We start from the raw sequence: 25,414 nt of genomic DNA, 5'->3' as shown, positions 1-25,414 counted from the left end.
GGGCCTGACTGCTCTATGTCCTTTCTAGTCACTCATTCATTCATTCATTCAAACAGTGCTGCACAAGGCACCATTGGGTGTGAAGTGTGGCCCCGCTGAGCTAGTAGTTGTGGCTCTTGTCCTCAGGAGGCGAACAGTTCTCTCAGGGGCCAGCATGGGGCTCTGGGCTTGCTAACTGATGAAACAGATAATAACCTCACAAAATCTTTCATAAACAAGGTCAAAGAAAGGCATAAAGGATGCCATGCTCCTCGTGGCCCATCGTGCAATAACTAAATAACCTGGCAATGCATTTCCACTTATATCACCTGTCAACGTGGTAAGAGCTGCTGCCACCACCTGAGGCTCCTGACGGATGGGAACGCTTTCCCCTTGTCAGTGAGCTTATCGGTGGGGAATGAGGATTGTGTCCTATGAACATTTGTCTGTTTCCTTAGCGCGGCTGGCAGGACAATTGATATTCCCCTTTGCCACTGAACCTGAGCTACTGCCTCAAAGATGCCTTCGTGAAAAGAGGTGGGATACAAAGGAATGGAAATATTTAAACAATCACTGAAACATCACCAGACTCTGGAATTTCCTTTTCTACACTTGCAGTCCTACTTCCTTACTGCCCCAGTGGAACTCCAAAGCCACCCCGTTCCAAAATCAACCAAAGGCAAGAACCTTAACAGCAGCAACAAGAGAAGCAAAACAGAAAACTCTGTAGAGGGAGAACTGATACTAATACCAATCTTACTATAACGAGCACCTCCCTCCAACTGATGGCCCCTTTAAGAAACTCGGGGTTTCTCATCTAATTTCCCTGAGGGATGCACACTTCAGCGCAATTTACAAAAGAAAGCCCAGAAGAGGGTAAGTCCTCTGTGTTTTGAACTACTAAGCCTTAGAGATGCTGGTTCTCATAAGAGCCCAGTGTGGCATTGTCTTTTTTTTTTAAAACACATAAAATTGAGCCTCTTATTCATTTTAAGTGTACACTACAGTAGTGTTACGTACGCATAACAGTCCTCTAGAACATTTTTCATCTTGCAAAACTGAAACCCTGTGCCTGTTGAACAACGTCCCCTTACTACTCCCAACCCCTGGCAACCACCATTCTACATTCTAAGACTTGACTACTTTAGTACCTCATATAAATGAAATCATGCAGTAGTCGTGTTTATGTGATTGGCTAATTTCACTTAGCAAAATGTCCTCAAGGTTCATTCATGTTGTAGCATGTGTCAGGATTTCTTTCTTTGTTAAGACTGAATAATCCACTTCTTTATCCATCCATCCAATCATGGACATTTACGTTGGTTCCACATCTTTTTGGCTATTGTGAATAATGCTGCAATGAACATGAATGTGCAAGTATCTCTTCAAGATCCTGTTTTCAGTTCCTTTGGATATATACCCAGAAGTAGGATTGCTGGATCATATGGTAGTTCTATTTTTAATTTTTTGAGGAATCTCCATGTAATTTTCCATAGTGGCTGCACCACTTCCCACCATCAGTGCACAATTGTTCTAATTTCTCTACATCCTTGCCAACACTTATTATTTTCTGTTTTTTTTTAATAGTGGCCATCAAACAGGTGTGAGGTGATATTTCATGACGGTTTTGATGTGCATTTCCCTGATCATTAGCGCTGTTGAGCAGCTCATCATATGCTTGTTGGCCATTTGTATATCTTTGTGGTCCAATCATAGCATAAACAGGGGTTTCTAGATACAGCTTCTATGTGCCCCAGGCCTTTGAGTATTGAAAGACTGGGATTTGGTTTCACCATATTTGACATCTGAAAGGCAATCAACATTTCACTTCCATGCAGAGTAAGCAGTGAGGTTTTTGGTGGTTTTTTTTTTCATGGCCATTGCCTGATATTTCACTTTGAAAACAAGCTAAAGGTATTGATTGCTGTCTGCCCAGAGGTAATAAACTATTGATAGAAATAATGGGAAAAGGCCAACTGAACAGATGTATTTCACTTGGAAAAGATAATTTTTCTCCCTCTTGGCATTTTATATGAAAAAAAAGAGAGACATCTTGAATATAAAAAGAGCTATTAAGAATTCCTGGGGGCTTCCCTGGTGGCACAGTGGTTAGGAATCTGCCTGCCAATGCAGGGCACATGGGTTCAAGCCCTGGTCCAGGAAGATCCCACATGCCGCGGAACTAAGCCCATGCGCCACAACTACTGAGCCTGCACTCTAGAGCCTGTGAGCCACAACTACTGAGCCCACATGCCACAACTACTGAAGCCCACAGGCCTAGAGCCCGTGCTCTGCCACAATAGAAGCCACTGCAATGAGAAGCCCACGCACCACAACGAAGAGTAGCCCCCATATGCCGCAACTAGAGGAAGCCCGTGCGCAGCAACGAAGACCCAATGCAGCCAAAAATAAATAAATAAATTTAAAAAAAGAATTCCTGCTACTTATTTTCTGTTAGTGAATTTTCATAATGAATTACAAAATGACCCATTTCATTTTTTGAAGGCACTATGTTAATGAGAGACAATCTTTCTCTAGGAAAACCCAGTATGTGACAGCAACTCCAAGTAGTCATATGAAAAATGATTGTGTCCATAAAGTTGGGATGAGGGACAGCAGCCACTGTGTCACTGCTCACCTGTCACAGGGTAAGCAGGGAAGTGACACAGAGCCTGGAGCAGGCAACAAGGCAAATTCTATATTCTCACTCTGCTTTCCTGACCTTTCCTTCACCCCCAATTTTCTGTGCTCTTCCCTGGAGACCCCGTCGGCTGAAGATGCACGGCTCTGATGCAGCTGCTTGTTGTGAATCACTATTTAAATGTCCACACACATCTGAAAATTCCACATGGTTTTTTACCCCAGATTAGTTCACTCACATTAGTTCACTCACATTACTTTCAATACTAGTACTTGAAAGGAACTGAGCCACCATATAACCAAACCCTATCATTTGTACAGATGAGAAAACCGAGGCCCTGAGAAGTTAAGACATTCTTGAAAGGTCACCAGGCTTGTCAACAGCATCATTTCTGAATTTTCCCATTTCTTTTTCCTGACAAAGGCTGTGCCCTCTTCCCAAATACTTGGGGTCTTACCTGGGGATAATTTTTGAGTTCTCCCTAATTCTTACTCCCTTTACATCATCAGTCACCAAGCCTTAATGATTCTTCTTTCAAGACTCTTGGTATTGTCACTTCTCCTGTATTTCACTTCTGCTGTTTTCAGCACCTCATTGCCCATCCCTGAATTTCCTAAGTTAATGTAATAGCCTCGCTGTAGGATTTCCCTCACCTGAGCGACTGGTGATTCTCAACTCAGGCTGCTCGGTACACTCACCTGTGGCACGTCTTAAAAAAAAAAAAAAAAGCAGCATACCTCCCATCACTCCTGGCACCAATTCTGGTTTAATTGGTTTGGGGAGGAGCCTACGGGTATTTTTTAAATGCAACTTCCCCAGGTGATTCTAATGAGTAGCTAGATTGACCTAGGTCACGGCTACCTATTTGAGAGAAAACACCTTACAGAAACAATAAAACTTAGATTAACCAGAAATAATTACCTGGAACACTGGACTAGCCAGTTTTCCTCCTTTCAACTCTTAACAGAAAGCAATACAAGAAAATAAGCAAATAGGCAGGAATTTATTAAAATACAAACAAACAACTACTTCTGATTTAGGTTGAGATGGTCAGTGGATATTTGGGCCATCCTCCTAGGCCTTCTATCTCAACAAAAGCCTATGTAGAAATCTGCTCACCTCCTCTCACGAGCGCACCAAAATAACAACTAACTGCTGAACAACCATCCATAAAACAGACTGGAATCTACCAAAAAAGATATTCTACGTCCAAAGACATAACGAAGAAACCCAATGAGAGACAGTAGGAGGTGCGCACTCTCGATATAATCAAATCCCATACCCCCCAGGTGGGCGACCCGCAAACTGAAAAACAATTATATCGCAGAAGTTCTCCCACAGGAGTGAGAGCTCTGAGCCCCATGCCAGGCTCCCCAGCCTGGAGGCCTGGCCTCAGCATGAGGAGCCCCCAGAGCATTTGGCTTTGAAGGCCAGTGGGGCTTGAGTGCAGGAGCCCCAGAGTCCTGGGGGAAACAGAGACTCCACTCTTGGAGTGTGCACACAAGGTCTCGTGTACACCAGAGCCTGGGCCAAACCTACCTGCTGGTCTTGGAGGGTCTCCGGGGTAGGCAGGGGGTGGCTGTGGTTCTCTCTGGGCTCATAAAAGCTGGTGGTGGAAATATCAGGGAGCATTCCTCTTCTTGAACTCTTTGGAGGCAGACATCCAGCTTGGGTGATTAGCACCGAGACCTGGCTCCACGCAACAGCCTTTCGGCTCCAGCGCTGGGACGCCTCAGGCCAGACAGCCAGCAGGGTGGGAATAGAGCCTCACCCATCAGCAGACAGGCTGCTTAAAGCCTGTGGCTAGACACGCCCCTTGATAAGGCCCTGCCCACCAGTAGGCAGGCACTGGCCCCTCCCACCAGGAAGCCTTCACAAGCCTCTAGACCAGCTTCCCCCACCAGGGGGCAGATAGCAGAAGCCAGGAGACAGCGATCTGGCAGCCTGTGGAATTTGAGTCCGCAAACACAGGGACCAACTGGTCCCTGGCCCTTGAGTGACACGAGGGGACTGAACTGCTGGGACACATAGGACACCCCCTAGAGAGAGCCACTTCTCCAAGGTCGAGAAACATAAGTAACCTTCCACATACGTAAAAACACAAATAGAAATTTAGACACAAAATGAGATGACAGTGGAAGATAAAAGCCCCAGAACAACTAAGTGACGTAGAGATAGGCAATCTATCCGGAATTTGCTATCAGAATGATGACCTAATGATACTGTAAGACTTTTATTCATTCATGCATTTACTTGTTCACTCTCTCTGCAAAGCACTGTTGTAAGAACCCAGGGTAATAACCAGCATCTGAACTCCATGAAGGGGAAAGACTGCGTGACATTGATAACCAGGTTGCAAAACAGAGTGATGGGGGCGGGGAGATGCGTGAGGGGCTATGGGACTTCAAAGGACTGAGAGATTACTTCTGATGGTGGATTTGGGGAAGGATTCACGGAGAAGGCAGCCTTCAACCTGGTTTTTGAAGGAGGACATGATTTGGGGAAAGGGTTTTCCAAGCCAAGGGACCAGCACGAGCCCAATCATGAAGGTGGAAATAGAGGACAATGCCAAGTGTTCCGGCAGCGCTGCAGCACAGATATGTAATAGGATACTGTGGGAGAGGAGAGATGAGAGTGATTTGGATGGGGCCAAATCAGGGATGCCCTGAGGACTCATTTAAGGGGTGTGTGTGTGTGTGTGTGTGTATAAGGTCTTTGAGTGGGGCAGTTCTTTAGGACAATCAATTGCTCTGGCATCAGTGAGGAGGGAAGATTGACCATAGCAGTAGGGAAAACAGGTAGAGGTTATTTCACCCTGTGGAGTGGGCCTGAATGGGAGTAGAATGACAAGAGGAAAGGAGGAGAGGGCCCTTGTGAGGAATGAGAGAAGTAAAATCACTCAAACTTGGGAATTGGCTGTATATATATGAGTGGGAAGGCACTTAGGATGGTTTTGAGCTGGGCAAAAATGAGGGTTGATGGTTTCTTAATTAACAGGTGATTCAAAAGGAGTAGTAGTTTAGGAGGAAAGATCATGAATACAATTTTGGATACACAGATGTGGGCCATCTGGATAGAAATGTCGAGAGGGCAGTTGGAAGTCTTGGGAATGAAGTCAGAGATAGCAAAACAGACATCAGAGTCACCTGCATGGTGGTGACAGGTGGAACCATGACAGCAGATGAGGTCCTGAAGGACAGGTTGGGGGAGGGGTGTCACTACATGAGAAGAGAGTTGAAGGAGACCCCAGGGGAGAAATCAGGGAGGAAAGAGAAAATCCAGCTAACACACGGACCAATAGTGTTAGCTTACTGGGAGTCCCAAGGAGATGAAGGGTTGAATCATTCACTGGATTTTGTTACTATGGTGAGACTGGTGATCGCTGAGGGGACACTTTTCACTAGAGTCTTGACGATGGAATCCAGATTTCAAAGGGCAAATGTGTCAGGGGAAAAGGGAAGTTAAATAGAGCATGCCCATTTTCAGGATACTTTGTACCTCAATCCAGGAATGTAACACACAGTATATTTGAGAAGGATTTCAACAAGAGTGTGATTAAAGAGTATTTTTTTTTTAATAGGTTTTTTTTTTTTGGCCGCACTGCACGGCATGCGGGATCTTAGTTCCCCAACCAGGGATCGAACCTGTGCCCACTGCAGTGGGACTGCGGAGTCTTAAACACTGGACGGCCAGGGAAGTCCCTAAAGAGTATTTTTTGTAAACAGTGAGCACCCTGCTTTCCTTAAACATTCCCTACATACAGAGTTCCTTTAGGGTAGAAACGGTGTCTTATTCGTCTTTATACCCCACCTACCCCTGCCCTCTGAAAAGCCAAACCAGAAAAGCCAGGCCTTAACCCCATGACTGGATCTAAGCAGGAGCTCTAACTATCTGTGGTCTCATTGGGTGGATTCCCAGCGTGGCCCAGAACGTGGGGCAGCCAGCGGGGAAGGCCTATGGTGAGGTCCCTGCAGAGGAGCAGCTGAAGGCCATTTCCCACCCACCAATAATCCTCCCAGTATCACCGTTAATTGAGTGCTATGCACCTGCATTGTGTTAAACCAGGCAGGAAAGTGTGCTTCTAGGCCCTGCCCTCCCCCTCCTTTCCTAAAAGCCTTCCCAGTCCATTTCAGGGCGGAGGGCTTTCTCCCTGTAGCTTCCTTGAACCCTCACCCTGGCTTCCCTCACTCTTCTCTTCGGGAAGAGATTCCTGCCTCTTGGACTGCCCTCTCCTGATCTTCTTCACCGCCTTCTCTCACTTGCCACGCAGATGTGACCGTGTCCCGTGGACTCTCCTCTCTATATGTAGTGGGGTCTCTCGGGGAGAGCTCATCCCACTCCAGGACTCCAGGACCTCCAAAACGCGCCGGCCCTTGAGCATCTGATCCAAGTTCCCTGTTCGCGGGCTGCTTCCCGTAAGTGTCCTCCGGGCATCAGAAACTCCACAAGTCCAAAGCTAACCTCGTTATCTTCACTCCTAAACTTGCTCCTTCACCCACGTGACATCGTCTGCCACCCAACTCTGGCCACGTCCTGCTCCCTGACCCTTTCCCTTATATTCATTATTCACCAAGTGAGGTTATTTCCATCAATGAAATGTCTGAAATATCTCTACAATCCATTCCCAGCTTGCAATTTCCACCACCACTTCCCTAATTCTGGCCCTCACATCATTTGCTTCAGCTTTTACAATTACATTTTAACTGCCCCCAGTTTCCTATAAAAGCCACTTGAAATACTATTGAGGCATAATTTCAAATACAGATATTTTCACCCTTCCACTTAATTTTTTGGTGACATCTGATTATATAAAATCCGAATTCCTTTGCTTGGCATAGAAGGTCTTTTTTGTGAAGCCCCACTTTAATGTTCTTTCATCCCGTGCCTCCCCTTTTCCTACTTAGTCTGTGTGGTAGCTGTCTTACCTCTTGTCCACATGGGTGAGATCACACTTGTCACTCAAGGCCCAGCTAAAATGTCACCTCTTAGGTAGAGTAGACTCTTCTACAGCCCTGCTCAGCAGATTTAGCCCTGCTCAGCAGATTTAGGACTGCTGAGCCCAGTCCCTTGGGCTCTTATCACTCCTTTGCCAATACTATTCATACTTGTCCCATTACCTCATTCTCTCCTTGTCACCCCTCCTTGCTTGGGAATGCACATAGGGAGAGACTCTCTCATTAATCTTTATCTCCCTAGCACCGAGCAAGGTGCCTGATAGATGGTGGAACTGAACTGAGACCACAAAGAGTCCTCCAGTTTTGGGGGGTTTTTTTTGGTTTTTAAGCTTTTTAGCTAATGACTCTAGTGAATTGATTCAGGTCCCCTCACCTCCGTGGAATGCAGACTAAATTATGTGACAAGCAAATACCTTTCTTTTGTCAGAAACAGAAATCTATACCTCTTTAAACCATGGTCACTGGACTAGATTTCCCCAATAACTATTCCCTGGCTTTTTACCTTTTCCAGTACATTGCAACTGTCTTCTTTATGCCCTAATTTAGGTTTCCCCTGATCAATAACTTATCCTTGAGAGACAGACACTTCAGAGAAATGATTCATTTAAAACTTCTGTTTTTGTAGACGTCTTTAGGGAATGATTGTGATGGGGGGTGTGTGTGTGTGTATAGACACATATCCACATAAACGTATTTGATAAGGAAATGTTCAGCAGTAGGCCAATTCAATAATTCACTTAGTGAATACTGCCTTTCATTCTTAATTTAAACCAGTCCTGGATGGCAACTAGCAGGGTTATTAACAATTGAAAAACATATTTCAGAAAACATTCAAAAGGCCAGCTTAAAAGACTTCAGTGGAGAAATGCTTAGCCGTGGCTGCGACAGTGTAAATGGAGTAGAATCAAATCAGAATTGAGAAGTGTGCCGACTGATTCCTGCTTCCATGGCTAATCGTGGGGACTAAGCGTGCGTATCAATTACTGCTGAAAAGTTAAACTGACATTTTAAAATCCCAGTTTTTAAAAATTGCGGCAGTACTTGCAGACCCACTGCAGGATCTGACAGTGGACACGTGGGCTGCTCTAGGGATGTAGTTGAGGGGTAAAAAGTTGCATGAACAATATTTGCAAGGCTTTCATCTATATTCTACTTTATTTGTGTGTGTATGTGTATACATATACACACACATGTACAGGACACTTAGTTTCCTTAAGAATTTTTACTGAATGTTTGGCTAAAATACAGCCAACACTTAAGGATGTTCATTTTGAAATAGTGGTGCATACTGTTTAGATACAAACTTATGACTACCCTCAAAAAAAGCTTTGTGTTTTTCCCCTTAAACTTGGTGCATCACTGAGTACGGAGGAAGGTGAGTTGGAAGATCCAGTCCTGACTGAATAACTGGCACAAAGCAGGCTGGTGAAATAGCACGATGCCAGGTGGAGTTCTGGGTTCCTAGGGCTAAGATGTGTGACAACGGTGGCTCTGTCTGGTGTAGAAAGGGTGGCCTGGGTTGGAGCTGGCCAAACGTGGGCTGAGAGGAAATATACTTTGTTTTTCTGCACTGAAGCCCAGGGAGGACTTTCTGAAGTGTGTGGGAGAGAACTCACCCAATGCTGCCTCTGCTGTACGTACCCTCCCGGCCCTTCCTTCCTGCTGGGGCCACTCCAGGCTGGACCCCTGGAATTGGTGCACCTCTTATTTTCCTGAACCCGCAAATCCTATCCTTACCACTTATAAGGTCTCAACTATAAATACTTTCCAGAGCTCTAGCAATAATTAGACAAGCTACTACGAAAGAGAGAGCATTATACATCAGTTAAAAACATATGCAAAACCAAAGCTCATTAGAGAAAGATAATATTCATGCAGATTTTACAAACCGTGTCTTTAGGGTGGCCCAATAAGTAGAAATATGGGGACCCATGCTTGTCACTTTTCATGCACATGGAGAGACTGGAAGGTACCATTCCTAAAGGAAGGGGAGGAACAGCCTAGGACCAATCATTAGAATTAACAGAACCAGTGACAAAGATATAGTATTACTGTTAGAATCAAGATTGCTTAGTACGTTTAGAGCAGCTGAATAAAAATTATCTAGGCAGTAAGAATAAAGACTTTAAGTAAAGCTGACCCTATCAAGCATGCAGCAAGTGAAATTAGTGAAAGACTGAGCTACGTTCATATTCCAAAAGTAGATTTTTTTTTTCTCAAAATATTGAAGGCATCCTGAGGTGCTTTTAAGGAGGCACAAATGTTTAAAAAGTTTTGAAATTGTAACATCAGAATTTTTGCAGAATTTTCTCGTAATGATAGGGTGTTTTAGTGAGACCAACTGTCATTTGAGAAGTCACAGTAATCATTTCTAAATTTTGAAAAATCCTCAAATCAAAGACATGGTGTGCCCATGTTTATATTTATGTTTTCTCTAATAATCTCATAAATTCTTACAGCTCTTTTCACCTGTGACAATTTGCTTATTTATATTCAAAGTTCACAGTTGACTTGCTGGCTGTAATTATTTTCTGGAAAAAAATAAAGCTGAAAAAAAGGCAGCCAGGTTTTTCCTGTTCTACATGGCTGTACTCACCTGTCTGAGGGCTGTGCTCTGAAACCAGCCTCGTAGCGGCTGTCTTGGTTTGTGTGTATCTCGGCCCCTGGGCTACAGTTCTTTACATACATGAAGATGGGTACTAGAAATTCTGGACTATCTGCCAGTGATCTCCGCGAGACAGGCCCCTGGGAGATGTAATAACCGCTCCCTGCAACGCCTGACGCTATGTTCTCTCAGCTCCACACGGTGTGAGGTAGAAGGGGATGTGAAGTTACTGTGATCAGAAGCACTTAATCCACGCAGCTCAGACATTTGGGGGCCTGATCCCCCCTTTGCCAGTATATACTGATGATATTCCCTGTCTGGACGCCTAACTTGCCCCACACATGCTGCTGTGTATCCACGGCTTCAACACGCAGAACGGAACAGTGCTCCGCATGGATGTCCCATTATGCCCCCTGGGATGGTTTTCATTGCACAGACTGTGTCTGAGGGCAGGGAGTCTCAAGGGTGGGAATGAACAATTTGAGGTTAAAGGGAAAGTAGAGCCTCTCTGTGGTGAGGGAACTAACGCTTAACAATGAATGTGAGGGGGGAAATTAAATTTCAGAATTTATTGAGTTTACCATTTAGCCCTGCCAAGATGCGAGTAATTTTGTACAAAAACCATCAAGTGGTTTTAGTGTCACACAGAGAAGGCTCTCATTTGGTTCTAAATGTGGGCTTTACTGGGCTTGAAAGATACATGTGCTAGGAAACCTTGGACCAGAAGGTCAAATCAAAGAGCCCAGAATATGGTGGAAAAAATTGCTATGAAGGCTGTAGCAGAAAGCATGGTGAAATGTGAAAAACAGAGTTGCATCCTGTGCTAGGCATATCTGATGCGTATGTTATGAGTGTAAATGTTCAGTCCTAAAATTCAGGGTCCTGATGAGGCCAGGGTCACTGTCTGTTGGAGAATGTGTGCCCAAAAAAAACAGAGACCTTTTGACAGAAGTGTAAACACAGATTCTTCTGTAAGCAAATGTCTGAGCTAACTTAGAGTTAACAGCTGTTTAGTCCAGGCTAAGTGTGTGTTTGTTGTTCTGTTAAAAATTTTTTTGAACCCAAACAGCACATTGAAGAATGTGTGATTCTCAATGTTTAGAGATTTTGCTACAATTAGAGCGTGTAATTCAAGCCTGGAGTAAGGCATTATATAATCGCATTTTTGGTCCTGACTGAGGGAGTTCAGTTAAAAAGAAATGTTGGGATGTCTTTGTTAGAACAGGACATCAGGGTAACCCTATCTTTGAGCAAGGCTGTAGGCAGAATTCTCAAATAACAAAAATCTGGCCTTATGGATTCACTAATTCTTCCAGTAGAAATGAGGGGTTTTGAGTACTTTAAAATGAACGCTGGTGAGTTATTTGATTAGGGAACACCAGGATAGGGCAATAGGCCCAGGCATCTCTGAAGGGATGCTTTAGAGACTTCACATTTGCTGGTTATGGCAGTTGGCTGGACCTACCCAGGAATTTGTCTTATGGTATTAAACTCCACTTTTAGTACCTGGAAAGCGGGGTTTTGTCAGCAAGCTCCTTCATAGGGGTCAAAGTCTTTTCTGTATCATATCTATTTTGAGACAAGAGAAAATCAGACAGTGGGGAAAACAGCTTTGGCATTTAGCACCAGCTTCATAATGGGTGTAGTTGAGGGGTCAGAAGCTTATCGTGAATCAACACCGTCATGCTCTGAACACAGGGTCAGGCTGTCCTCAATGAGGAGGGTGGGAGCTGAGCTCAGACTGTCAAAAAAAGCCTGAGATGGACATGGGAGGAAAATCTAGTCTCCTTTCTTTAATTTTAACAGTTGCAAGTCTGAATGGAGAGCGATTCAGATTTGATGGGCAAAGGAGCAGCGGGGTTGAGGGGGTGAGGCTCTGACAGTGAGAGGTCGACAAGACATAAAGAGAACAACAGAAAGCAGAAATTCCTGCAGCTGGCCTTTACAGGAGAGCTAGAGGAGACATGGATTTGTCTCCGGGGCATGGGATTCTCTGGGATGGCACTTTAAAAATACAGAGTCCTGAGCCAAATCAACCCAATCCTGTGTGCGTGTGTGTGTGCATGTGTGTGTGCAGCTTTAAAACCATGATGCAAGCTTTCTTTTAACCTTGATCGCCTCTCCTCCCTTGCCCTCCATAGAAAAACTATTCTCTGGAATTTGTGACTTCTTTGAGGCCCGTTCCAATGCTCTTACAGAGCTCAGCAGCGTTTCCTCTGAGAAGGCTGCCTCCTCCCTGGACTGTTGTGGAAGCAGCCCTCTCTTGGGAGAGCTCAGCTTCATGTTAGGGAAAGCAAGAGAAAGTTCTTACCAGAACCTAAATACAACTATCCAGCATGAGTTACTGGAGGAGTTGGAATTTTTAGGTTTTCCAAGATGCATGTGGAGCCCTTCTCAGTGGGGACTGGGAAAGGTAGCTGTTCATTCACTCATTTCCTCCAACAATTTAAGTGTTAGGGAACTGAAGGAGGTCAGACCTCAAGAGCTAAATGGGATCTTCTTGGTTGATTTCTTGGTTACTTCATGGTCTAATATATTTTACCAGAGTCTTAAATACCTAACAAATGAGGACTGGGGGAAATGAGTCACTTAATATATCCTGAAAGAGAATAATGTATTTTGGGAGAATATGCAAAAAGAAGGAATTTCATCATAGTCCAGGGTTTCCGATAAAATGATGTGAAGAAATGGGATTTCACCCCCATCCTTAAAGCACTTTAATCAATGAGGTTTTGGCTGAGCAGTGGGGAAAAGAATTTCAGACTTGTGTATCCTTCAAGGAAGCCCCCTGCGTCTGACTGCATGAGACAGGAACTTAGTGGAAGTTTCATGATTAGTGAATTTCCTGGGGTTCCCTAAATGCTGCAGAGAGCAGTCTGGAGCCTTGCAGCCAAGGAAGAACCCTGTTCTCTGCATGATACAGCCACAGTTCTGCCTGATGCCTGTCCTCTTCCCTGATCTGGCTCAGTGGAGGTGAACTGGAGTGATTTGTGGAAACACTCCTGGAAAAGGAAGATACACTCAGCCGTGAATGTCAGAAGCTGAAATTAAATTTCAGAATTTATTATTGAAGCAAGCCACCTTTTGCCCTATTAAAAATGCAGGTGAAATAGTGCAAAGGCTACGGAACCACTTAAAGTTCCAATAAACGTGGTCTCTGAGGCAAAGGCAACAGAGACTCTCCCCATGTCTGGTGGGCACAGAGCCGTGCACCACGGACGCCTCAGGCTGTGAGGTTACAGAGCTCCAGGCTGAGATCCACGGGAGGGGAAGAGCAATGATTAGCAAATTTGCTCAATGGAGTTTTTATCTCACTAACTTGGAATTGAGAATAATTCAGACTAGGTCTAAGCAGAAATTTACCCATACTCAGCAAGTCCTTTTCTTCAGAAAAAGTACAAATTATTAGTATAAGTATTACAAAGGAAATGCTTAACAGATTAAAGAAGCCAAGTGCTTTTCAAGGATCCTTAACACTCCAGAAGTACTTATTAAATTCCACGAATAACTAATAAAACCCATTAAAATTTTTTCATTAGAGCAGATCCTTTGAGACCTTTTAATCAGTCACCACACTATTAGAATCAATTGTTATACATATCCTCATTCTTACACTTTCAGCTCACTGAGGGCCAGGACTGTGTCTTACCTTCAGTGCCTGCAAAGTGCCTTGCACATAGTAGGTGCTCAGAAAAATCCTGCTTTCGTCGAGGAAATAGTAATGATATTAATTAATGATATTAATTACAGGATCTGCCTTACATGGAATATGTGGTAGGAGTATAATGTCTAGAGTTAACCTATGTATGATCAGAGGGAAGAAAGGATTTGAACAAATAATTGTAAACAAGATTATAGGGGTAGGCTTATGACATTCACAAGCTAATGCATATTATTAAAGAAGAATAAACAAACACTGCTTATTGCCATATAAGTAGAGACTGGTACTGCTTAATCTGGTGCTCTAATGTTATTGTAAATCATTTTTATTTACTGATTAAAGGAAGACTTTTAACTATTTAGCCCATTCATTTCTTCAGCTATAGTCTGAATATATATAGTATGGCTCAAATAGATTTTTTTCTTACTTAATGTAGTTATATTACACTTATAAAATGTAAACAGTTTCATTTACCAAAGGCCTGTAATACTCAACACCTATCAAAGATTCAATTAACTTTGAAAATGGAAGTGCAGGCAGAGGTCTAACTCATGGATCGGCTATTTCTTTCCCCAAAGGGAGATGTGGCCATTTGATGTTAGTTGTCCCTGGGCCACTGGTATTCTGAGAATTTTGCTTCCTCCTGGGAACCCTGCCTGGTCTCCTAAGACCATTGAGATCATTTACAATCAAACTCACTTCAGCATTCTTGTCATAAAGACCTGTAATGTTGCTTACGAGAATCGACAGGTCAGATCACCAACCGAGACTGGAAAGCATAATTCTGTTTTCTTTGTTTTGATGAGATTTGAACAGCAAATATTACCAGGGCAAGGCTCTGCGCTGGTCTGAACTGCTTGTGGAGGACATTTTTTCATCCAGCGGCGCCTCTATTTCCCCTGGCCCTGGCTCTGTGGCTCAGTGTGTACATCAAGCAAAATGTTCCTTGTAGTCCCTGAATGCTAATGAAAGACACCTGTATGTCAAGACAGGGTGAGAATCTGCATAATATACTCCTATGCAGCTTTAGAACCAGGATGCATGCTTTCTTTTCTCTTAACCTTTTTAGATTTAATTGTAACAGCAAGAACCAGTATTCAGGAGGCCGTTGCTTCTGCTGTATCATCTTTTGATCCTTTCCTCAGTATGATGGAGTCAAATTTCCTTCTTCCTGCTAGTTGTTGAGATGTATGTGTCAGGGGAGGGGGAACCCAAGCTCTCATTGAGTTTATAATCAACAAATTCTTATCCTGAGGACGAGAGTGGAGTTGAAGTGTCTATCTCCTGAGCTGCTCTTTCAAGGACTTAACTATGAAAGCAGCTTCTCCTCCGAAGCCCTTATCATTTCCCCGCCCTCCTCACAGCTGCCCAGCCGCCCCTGTGAGCAGCCACTACGGCTCGCTCGCGGCTGCATTTGCTGATTTTCGCTTCTGAATTGGCCGAGGTGTGTCTGCCGATGAGTGTCACGGTAATTATGGATGGCAGATTTGCAGCATATTTATTCCCTACCTCAGCTCACTTGGCTTCACACCGTCGATTGTGTAGTCGACAATCTGACAGATTACCTGGGGTATTTTTTTCTTTCCATTGTACCTGCGCTTATCTCTCTGTCACAGATCACCTTAATGACTCTGAGCAAGAGAGTTTCGTATTTCTCTTGACTGAGATCAGCTTTTCCCTGACGTGTCCAAAAGTCCAGATAAGGGTCTTGCTTCGAAGCTGTTCTGAATTCTGAAGGTATCAGAGGGAGGGTTGAGGGTTATCACCTAAACCCCTCCAGAGACTGTTGTTTGCCAGTCTCTTCACCTTCAGAGTTCACTCTTGCCCAGGCTGGGTTAAGCCTCTACACTTCCCTAACGTAACATCTGTTATGGATTCTGATAACTCCCTTTAACCAGCTTTTAAGGCTGGATTTTATGCCAAGATTGGGATCTTAAAGGGCAAACAAAGGAAACAAACACAAGATTATGCTCATAGTTGACAGAAAAATCAGTTTTCCTGTCATTAGGGTGCATATGGACAAAGCGGATTATATCCTTGGTTACATCTACTAGTAAGCTCAAGGATTTTCGTTCACTGTTCTTGTTGCTGTTGTTTTGTTACCTGCACCCCTTGCCAATTTTATTAAAACACACTCTAGCCTATCTTGGGCAACAACAAAAATAACCAAATTGTGTTTCATGAGAGAGTCTATTTAACTGATGCTGGAGGAATCGTGATGTTGCTTAGCTTCGGGCACTCCCCATACACTGGGGGCATCTGCATAGTCTGTGAATGTGTGGCCACTTCGCGGCTCGCTCCTGGTGCCGGACAAGTTCCCAGAGCAGGCTTGGGACTGCTGTCCTTAGAAAGGCCTTCTTGCAAGGCTGGCCTTTGGCTGGCATCTGGGAACGTGACTGGCGATCCGTCCCCTACGCTAATATATAGCTTTCCTTAAGCGATAAGGGCGTCTCACTGTACCTCAACTGTTTGTACGAACAATGTGGTTTATGCTCAACACCTGCTTTCCTTCTTGGGAGTCTGGAACTTGGGTACGTGCCGGGCAGAGGGTGCCTGCAGGCCCAGCCCCCAGCGGGAACCTCGGGCGCCGAATCTCCCATGGGCCTTGCAAGGCAACCGCACCGTCGTGCATATGCTGCTTCATTCTTGTTGCTTCGGGAGGAAAGCTCTCTGGGTGGCCTCTCATGGGAGACAGAGAAAACATCAGGAAGCCTGCACGTGGATTCCTCCGATTCCGCCTTATGATCCCACGGGGTGTCCTTACTACATCCCTGTCTGAAAGCTGAGCTGTGAGCACAACCATATTCTGTGCCCCAGGAGTCTCATAAGAAAATCTCCGAATGTGGGGTGGTCTTGGGGACCCTGAAACAGCCTCATTAGTCGTTGTGAGGTTCCAGAAATATCATTTGAGGTGTCATTCTCAAAAATGCTGATGTGATCCCTAACCTTCTTGGTTTCTTATGCATAGTTTGGACTTAGATTTTCCTGAAGAACTAATGTTTACTTAGTTTATGACTATTCTTTTACTTCCCTAAAGGAGATTGCTTCACTCTTTTAAACTTGTTCTTTTGTGGCGTAACCTCTAAAATTATTTTACAGTCAAAATCCATGTCAAATCTAACATCAAAAGTAGCAGACGAGCTCTACCACTACCCGTGTATATGATTTAATGTTACATTTTAGAAGAATACATTCAGAAGTTCTGCAGTACTGCTGGCGTTAAGAGTATTGACAATGGGTCCCTCAAAAGTGTGCCCAGATATTTATCAAACTCTCTGTGTTGGTTAATTTTGGAATTTAACCTTAACTAGATATTTTCAGACGACATTAAGAATTAATGGGATAACGTCAACATGATCTTGAATTTTGGTGCTGTTCAAAAACATGTTTTTATTTTTTTGCTTCGAGGCAGCTTCATGCTCATGCATTACAGTCTGAGTTACGCCACGCTGGTTGGCAGACTATTCTAATTGCTCTCTATAGAGCGGCAGCAGGTGTGGTGGGTGCTCAGAGTAGGGACCAAATAGTGATTCTACAGAAAGAATAGAAAGTTCAGGAGACCCGTGTTGTTCAGGTTAATTTTTAAGATTAATTTGTTAGAACAATAAGAACAGCATTAACTCTATGAGAACCCCTGGATGTAGATAACAGGTCTTGTCATGGAGTGAAACACACCTTTAAAACGAGATCTTTTTCAGAACTGATAGAATCTCACAGGTCGGTTTCATATTACTGAATCCCTTTATGTGCTCTAGGGTGCAAAAAGGTATTCTATTTCAAGAGTTCAGATTCTTTGCAAAGGGATGAATGCCAGTGCCATTACACAGGCTCAGGCCTGTGCTTATTGCTAATATTAATAATTAAAATTATTTAATTAGATCCAAGTATTAAGGATGGAAAGCTATGAAATATTTCCTTGGGCATATAGCCAACCCTACAGAAATTTCTGAATGGTGTCCTACTTTTAATGTGAGGGCTTATCAGCCTCTCCTGTAGGCTTTGGGTGTGTTCAAGACCCTGGAAACAAAGTATTTGAGGGTTGTTAAATTCAGATATTTCAGCTGAATGCAGGGTTATATCTGTCCTGCTAATAAGGAAGTGTTCAGTCAGTTATTAGGTAACCTAGGCAGAAAGCATGATTTGAGAGGAAAAAGTACTATTTAGATTTTGGGGAATGGAAAGCTGAAAATGAAAATCAAATTTATCTAGATCAACAAACAATTTGAACTACTCATTCGATCAGCAGTTAGATCCTATTTCCCTAATCTGGACAGGTATTATCTGCGCTACCTCTGTACTGATATCTGTCTGTCTGTGTCTGTCTCTGTTACTCCCTGTGATTAATTAAAGACCAGCTCAGGTTTCTCTGCTTTTCATGTAAAGACCACGTAGCACTTTCTGATATGCTAGGGTAATGATGTCAGCCTCGTCTTAAATGGGCTGCTGGGAAATAACACCATTAAAGACTTCTGAAGGCAAACCTATGAATTAAAATGCATTTTAAAGCCTTCCTCAAAAGCATCTAGATATACAACACAGGAGTGAATTTTTGGGATATCCCTGAATGCCAAGGCAATGCAACCACTGCATGAACTGAAGTTTATGTTTTAATCTTCACACCTTGAAGATTTGGTCTTGCTTGTCCCCTGGCCCCGGTTACACATCTCACAGGACAGTCTGCTGCACGAGCCATTTTAGGAAATAATTGATAAATTACTGTGGACTCAAATGAACAGAGGACTATCAGTCAGATTACAAAAGTTCTAATATAGGAATGTGGCAAGAACTCCCAGCACACTCAGAGATGCCCTGAAGGTCCTACATTTGCTATTTTCAACATTACCTAAATACGGGAGCAAAAGAAAGAGCTCACAGAAATATATACCTTGTGCTTAAATATACACATGTGTATATACCTATAGCTATTGATCACTAAATATATATTTAGGTAGAATTAGGGAACTGATGTAGTTTTATAAATAAGCACAGGCATTTACAGTACACAGAAGAAACAGAAAAAAGGTAAATCAAAACGTGAAACGTACCATACTCTGGGACCTGCCCCGTCCCGCGCTTCAGCAGTAGCCTGACTCTTCTTCCTCCAGATTTGATGAGCTCTATTGCTCTGGCGTGTGTCATGTCTCTGGTGCTCTCCCCATTGATTTCAATGATCTGATCTCCTACCTGTTAATTAAAGAGACATCAAGTCAGCCAAAGATGGTTTTATTCAAGTTGCATTTCCAACAGATTAGAGAAGCAGCCGTAGATGACCAGTTTCCAGAGAGCAACTGAACAATTTGGTTGCAGCCTGCCGCTTCTTAGAAGAGGCTAATCCCTGGCTACCTCCTGAATCTGACCACCAAACTTTATTTACCTTTATAGAACCTCAAATATTAGACCATGGAGGTTGTGACGATATGTCACTTATATTTAGCCAGTATGGCAGAGGCCACAGTTGAACTGTTTAGGATTTTCTTAAAAAATTAGGGAATATGTTTGATACTGCAATTCAAAGTAAGCTGGCATCTTTGCTTTGAATCAAGAAGTAAATATTTTAAGGCTTTTTCATTGAACACATTAGGCAGGTATCTAATTCAAAGTGTTGGAAGGAATGATTTGTTTTTGGGTTTCTCTGAGAATTTTTGTTATGCATCATTTAAATTTTCCTGGGTGCTATTATGCTATTGCTTTCTTTGTAAACAGTGGTTGGTTGATATTCAAGTTTGATGATGAATTTTCTATCACAGTCCTTTGAATTAAAAATGACTCCATTCTCCACACATGAGTAATGCCCTTGCTAAATCTTTGCCATGCTCACACCTGATTGCCAGAAACTGGTCAAATACCAATCCCTCTTGAATTGCTGGAAGTGCCTAGGTTCCATTAGCAGTTCCCGTTTAGCCTTTGTGAATAGATATTTGGAATAAAAGAGGTTCAACCATGAGCACCTCATGTAACTCTCACAGTACCATTATTGCCAGGAACCTTTGAATTAAAATATGTTTGATTTCAGTGCAAGTCACTTAAGACAAATTAGCCAGGAAAAGCACAATAAGTTGTTCCTGGGTTCCTGAAACAAAGCAGATCTCAGCCTAAACTCCATAATGCAGACAGAATTGCAAATAAACTCCCTACAGGGGAGCAATATCTAGGTTGATGCTTCAGGCTGGGCAAGAACAGGAACAAAAAGTTGCTGTCACAATGGCAAAAGGGCATTAAAATAAGCCCCTTCCCCCAAAGGGGGGCGGGGGCAAAACAAACACAAGTTTATTGTAGCAAGGAAGTGACATCTCCACCTAAAAAGGACTCCCTAAGGGGCAAGGATCCCAATGTAATGAAGGTAAAGACTTCCCCCTTTGTGTACTCGGTGGCCTTTGGAAGGTACCCTTTGAAGGCAGTGGAAGAGGTTGGCCTCACTGTTAGGAACTCCACATTCCATAGAAGAATCACAAAAGACAAGACTAAATTAATTAGTTGTAGGGCCAATGTTTGCACCATTTTTCTTCAGGTCTCCCTAACTGTCACCTTTCCCAGGAGGCAACGGGCACAGCCTGAGGTCCAGCAGCTAGCCTGAGGCCACATATCCAAGCCAGTAGCAGAAGAGGGACCAATTATCCCTCTCCCAGCAGTCCTCACTGAAACCTCAAGGCACAGTATCAAATTGTAGAGATAAAAACAAAAGTTCCGATGAAGTTGTTATAATAGAGTCTTCATTCCCGGCTACTCTCTTCAGACTCACATACCCGACTGATTACTAAACATCTTCACCTCGATGTCCGGAAGGCCACTGCAGCTCAACACCAGCAGACAGGGTGTTTCTTTCTCCCAAATTAGTTTGTCCTCTCAATTCCTAATCCTGGGTGATAGCACCACCATTTATTTACCCAACCCAGAAACCTGGGGGTCCTGCTGAGCTCCTAGCTCAATTCAGGTCTTTACCTGGATTATTCCAATACTCTCCCACCAATGTCTTCTCATTGTCACCAGTATCATTCTTCTAAGGGAGATCTCCCCAGCTTCATCATGCTGACGGAGGCAGGTAGGGCCTTCTATGTGCCACTGTTCTCTTGCCTTCTCCACCCTATAGGCCTGGTGCTCTCCCAGTCTTCCTCAAGGCCAGCCCAAGCTCTTTTCCCCTGGGATGGCTTCCTAGACCCTGTCTTCTCCTCGGGCAGAAGTGTGCAATCCCTCTGCTCAGTCATCGCTGCGCCCCGCTATGTTATCTATGACACCGCATTACACAATTATGCTTCTCAGTCTTCCCTCCTCAACTTTGAGCTTCTTCACTCATCAAACAATTTCTGAGCACTGATTATGTGCTAGGCAGTCTACTGGGGAGATCAGATAAAGAGAGATAAATGGTATAGCTTCTATTTACAACATGTTCTCAGTCTAGTTAGAGAAAGTGGGTAAATAAGACAATTACTATTCAATATCTCTTTGCTCTGACAGAGGTATTCACAAAGTGCTAAGGGAAGAGAAGGGAGGGGCATCTAACTTAGAAGAGTGGGGCTGGTAGTCAGAGAGAGCTTCCTGGAGGTGGTGACATCTCAACTGAGTTTTGAACTATCAGTAGGAGTGCCCCTGGTGAAGGAGGAGGAAAAGCATTCTAAGTAGAGAGGACAGCAGATGCCAAGACCCTGAGATTTGACAGCAAAGCACTGAAAACTTTGAACAAGGGGTAAGCTGACCAGGGAAGCAGAGTGGTATTTAGGAATCTCCCTGAGACAGTGTGAAGGGTGGATTGGAGAGAAAGTGGGAGACTGAGGAAGGGAGCTGAAGTTGTGAGGCTGTCACATTGTTTATCCAGGTGAGAAACTGGGAGACTGTGGGGAAGAAAATCATGGGACACATGAGGGCAGGGACTAGGCCCCACTTGACTGTGTATCTTGTATGGGGCGCACTGTACCTATTTGTGAGTGAATGAATGAAGCATTTCCACACGGCTCATCTTGAGAACCATGCGGGAATGGGTTATAAGCACTCTTGACCCCAAACTCAAACCCTGACAGACAGCACTGCCTGAGGAGACTTCTGTTTCAAGACTGACATTTCAACAAGAACCCTGCGGAAGGCGAAAGGAATCTTGTGGTGGGATAGAAACAGTCACACTTAGAAAATCTGATGTTTTCATTCTCTTGTCTGTTTGTTATTTTCCCTTTTCCCTACTAAGAGCCATGAGAATTAAGGGAGAAAAAATTAGCCGGGGAGAGAGAAATGGTGGGTGGGGAGATTGTGTGGGAGGTTGAGAAGCAGAGGGGTTCAGGGGCTGCACAGGGGCTGGGCTGACGTCTCTGGTGTGGGATTTTCAGGATTTGGCTCCGGGAAGAGTTAGGGCTGTTATTTTTATTGAGTTCCTGGGAGCCTGAACTGACCTCTTGGCTTGGCAGCTTTCCGTGTGAGGTCCCCTCGGAAGGAGAAGAAAACAACTCTGATGCTGGCTGAATCAAGGGTCCTTAGCCCCTTGTCTAAGACTTTCAGTCTCTCCCAAGCCCCTGTCCATTCCAGGGTGCCAGTGGAGACGGTCTTCCTGCCTCACTGGGAGCAATGGAAGTTTGGGAACAGTTCAAAATCTTACCAAATTCAGAAAAAAATTTTGAGGTGGGACGCTGGTCAGGCAATGAGATGGAAATGCTGCCACAGTCATAGATCTGAACCTTACAGGTGTTCTGGGCAGATTGCAAAAGTGGGTCAACTCATTTGGATCTAGTGTCAGTGGTAACAAACTCGGTCCAGGCCCAGCCTCAAGACTCCCATCTCTCCTTGTGAAATGACATAAATGGTAAAAAGGTTTACTTTCCATTTTCATTGCAATATCAGCCTTATATAGAGTCATTTTACAGGGAGCTCCGTAAATAAATTTGGGATGTGATTCCTTTCACTTTCATCCTCTTAGTATCCGATGAATAAGATGGGTTTGTCAGAGGGAGAAGAGGTTCTCTTTACCTTCCGACTTCCATACAGCTGCCCAGCTGCAGCCATTTGAAGTGTCCCTTCCCTACATTGCAGTGAACTGTTTGGCGGGGCGGGGGGGAGGCGGTTAATTTGATAGAACAACTGCAGTGACAGTGGCAAATGTGCGTCCCGTTCAGGGATGAAGAAAAAGACCGGTTGTGACTCTGATGTAGTCTTCTTTTCCCACACACCGTGGAGCTATTTTCTATTGAGCTGCATTACTGAAATGAAACTTTAAAGATCTCCTCCACTTGTTCTTAGAGATTTTTTTTTTTTAATTAATTAATTAATTAATTTATTTATTTATTTTTGGCTGTGCTGGGTCTTTGGTTCGTGCGAGGGCTTTCTCCAGTTGCGGCAAGTGGGGACCACTCTTCATCGCGGTGCGGGGACCGCTCTTCATCGCGGTGCGCGGGCCTTTCACTATCGCGGCCCCTCCCGTCGCGGGGCACAGGCTCCAGAAGCGCAGGCTCAGCAGCCGTGGCTCACGGGCCCAGCCGCTCCGCGGCATGTGGGATCCTCCCAGACCAGGGCTCGAACCCGTGTCTCCTGCATTAGCAGGCAGATTCTCAACCACTGCGCCACCAGGGAAGCCCGAGAATTTTTAAAGTATCAAGTTCTAGTTAGAATTGAGAGAGAGATGGGGGAGGAGAGAGGGAATGGAGGCCGTTGGGGGAGAGGAAGAGAAAGAGACACAGACAGACACACCCAAACCAGGTAGAGGTAATTCAGGAATGTGTGTGTTTGTTTTGTGTGGATCAAGGAGATGTCACATGTAGGAAACTAACCAAAGGACATAAGGTGAATCCTAGGCATTCTTTTTTTTTTCTTGTGGAAGAAATACTTTTATCTGTGGTCCCCTTGGGGAAACTGACAACCTTACAGCAGTGTCTCAGGGGCAAGGCGGAGTGAGATAAGACTGCCATTTCTTGGCCCAGTCTAACAAGTTCTGCATATCTACTCATTTCTATTCACATCTTGGCAGATTTTTCTTTAACAAAACTATTACCAAATCCTCGAACTTGCTTGAGGCCCTGCAGGTAAAACCTCTCTTCTTTTTTTAAAAAAAAAAATTTATTTATTTATTTATTTTTGGCTGCGTTGGGTCTTTGTTGCTGCGCACCGGCTTTCTCTAGTTGCAGAGAGCGGGGGCTACTCTTCGTTGCAGTGCATGGGCTTCTCATTGCAGTGGCTTCTCTTGTTGCAGAGCACGGGCTCTAGGTGCATGGGCTTCAGTAGTTGCAGCACACAGGCTCAGTAGTTGTGGCACACGGGCTTAGTTGCTCCGTGGCATGTGGGATCTTCCCAGACCAGGGCTCGAACCCGTGTCCCCTGCATTGGCAGGTGGATTCTTAACCACTGCGGCACCAGGGGAGCCCAAAACCTCTCTTCTTATTGGAAAGCCAAGGCAGGTAAAAGTAAAAGTTTCAGTATATATATATATTTTTGGCCACACCACGCGGCATGTGGGATCTTAGTTCCCTGACCAGGGATCGAGCCCGGGACCCCGGCAGTGAAAGCGCCAAGTCCTAACCACTGGACGGCCAGGGAATTCCCAAAAGTTTCAGTATTTCTTAGCAGTTAATAGTTCAGGTTGTAAGAAAAAAAAAATGAACTCAGTACTGTATGCATTTTTGTAGTAAAGTCATATAGAAAGTATTTGGTTTGGCTCAACTAAATCTTTATACAGACTATATTAATCCTGGACTTACTTCAGCCCCAAGTCTTGGTAGTTTCTGCTCAAGGCTTGCTTGGATGTCTCCACAAACATGCCTGGCTGGTTGCAATCAGTTAATTGCCCTCACACCACAAGAACCTATTTCACATGATTATACATGACGGAAGTGATCCTAGATTATGACTAGGTGTGAGGAATTGCGCTCCTTTAGAATTTTATGCCAACACAATGATCGATGTCTCTAGTCTGTGTTTCATGAGAGACTTAGCTGTGGACCATTTGTGTGGCTAATGGTCCGAGGTCACAGGTTAGCTTTGTCATAATTCTTTCCTTACAGGCTGGTTTCGCCCGCTGACTCTAGACCCCTCATGAGCAAGGAATGTACCTACTGCCTTTGTGTCATCTATACCTGTCACAATTCCTGACAAGTAGGCCCTCGGTTAATCACGGTTGAGTAAATGAATGTTAGCTTTGCTTTTCAGTTATAGTGACCGTCTTCATTTTCATGAAAGTCAGCTTTTGTGCACCTTAGCATATACCGTAAAGCTTTCTTGAAATACTGCCTTAGGCACTTGCAGCCAAACCGTAACAATTTCAACAGTACTTACAGGAGACCAAATGAAGTTTCAGTAAAGGTGACCTACACAAATTGTTAGAGACAGGTATGTTATTGTTATGGGAAACAAATGCTAAAGGATAGAGAGAAAGATGAAGGGAGGCTGAGTTCGAATAAAATCAGAAAAACAGAATCAGAATTAGAGTCTTCGCTTCTGCCTGCCACAGGTATCGTCACTGGGTGCTCTGACGAAAGGACACCTGGGCCATAATGGCCCTCCTGGAGCAAAGGACAGGCTGATTTTCAACTCGATAATGACCGTTAATATATCATGGCTGTTTTCACAATTAACCTTCGTTAGATATTATTTAATAACTATTACAG

The 25,414-nt window shown here is 44.0% G+C and overlaps 1 protein-coding gene across 4 annotated transcripts in view; it reads right to left on the bottom strand.

The window, feature by feature from the left end:
- MAGI2 (membrane associated guanylate kinase, WW and PDZ domain containing 2) overlaps positions 1 to 25,414 on the bottom strand; it is a 1,355,072-nt gene that overhangs the window by 41,556 nt on the left and 1,288,102 nt on the right. For 2 of the 4 annotated variants that reach the window (XM_057549547.1, XM_007187119.3), the window contains 2 exons: positions 18,887 to 19,025; positions 9,465 to 9,553 (listed from right to left, as the gene is read on the bottom strand). In XM_057549547.1, the coding sequence (XP_057405530.1) occupies positions 9,465 to 9,553; positions 18,887 to 19,025 (228 nt within the window). The remainder of the gene's footprint in view (positions 1 to 9,464; positions 9,554 to 18,886; positions 19,026 to 25,414) is intronic. The other 2 variants (XM_007187116.3, XM_007187118.3) reach the window with 1 other exon arrangement.

The sequence above is a fragment of the Balaenoptera acutorostrata genome, chromosome 7, assembly GCF_949987535.1.
Source record: "Balaenoptera acutorostrata chromosome 7, mBalAcu1.1, whole genome shotgun sequence".
NCBI classification, from domain to species: Eukaryota; Metazoa; Chordata; class Mammalia; order Artiodactyla; family Balaenopteridae; genus Balaenoptera; species Balaenoptera acutorostrata.
Note: the sequence above shows the minus strand (reverse complement) of the source record. Positions and strands in the feature narration are given on the sequence as shown.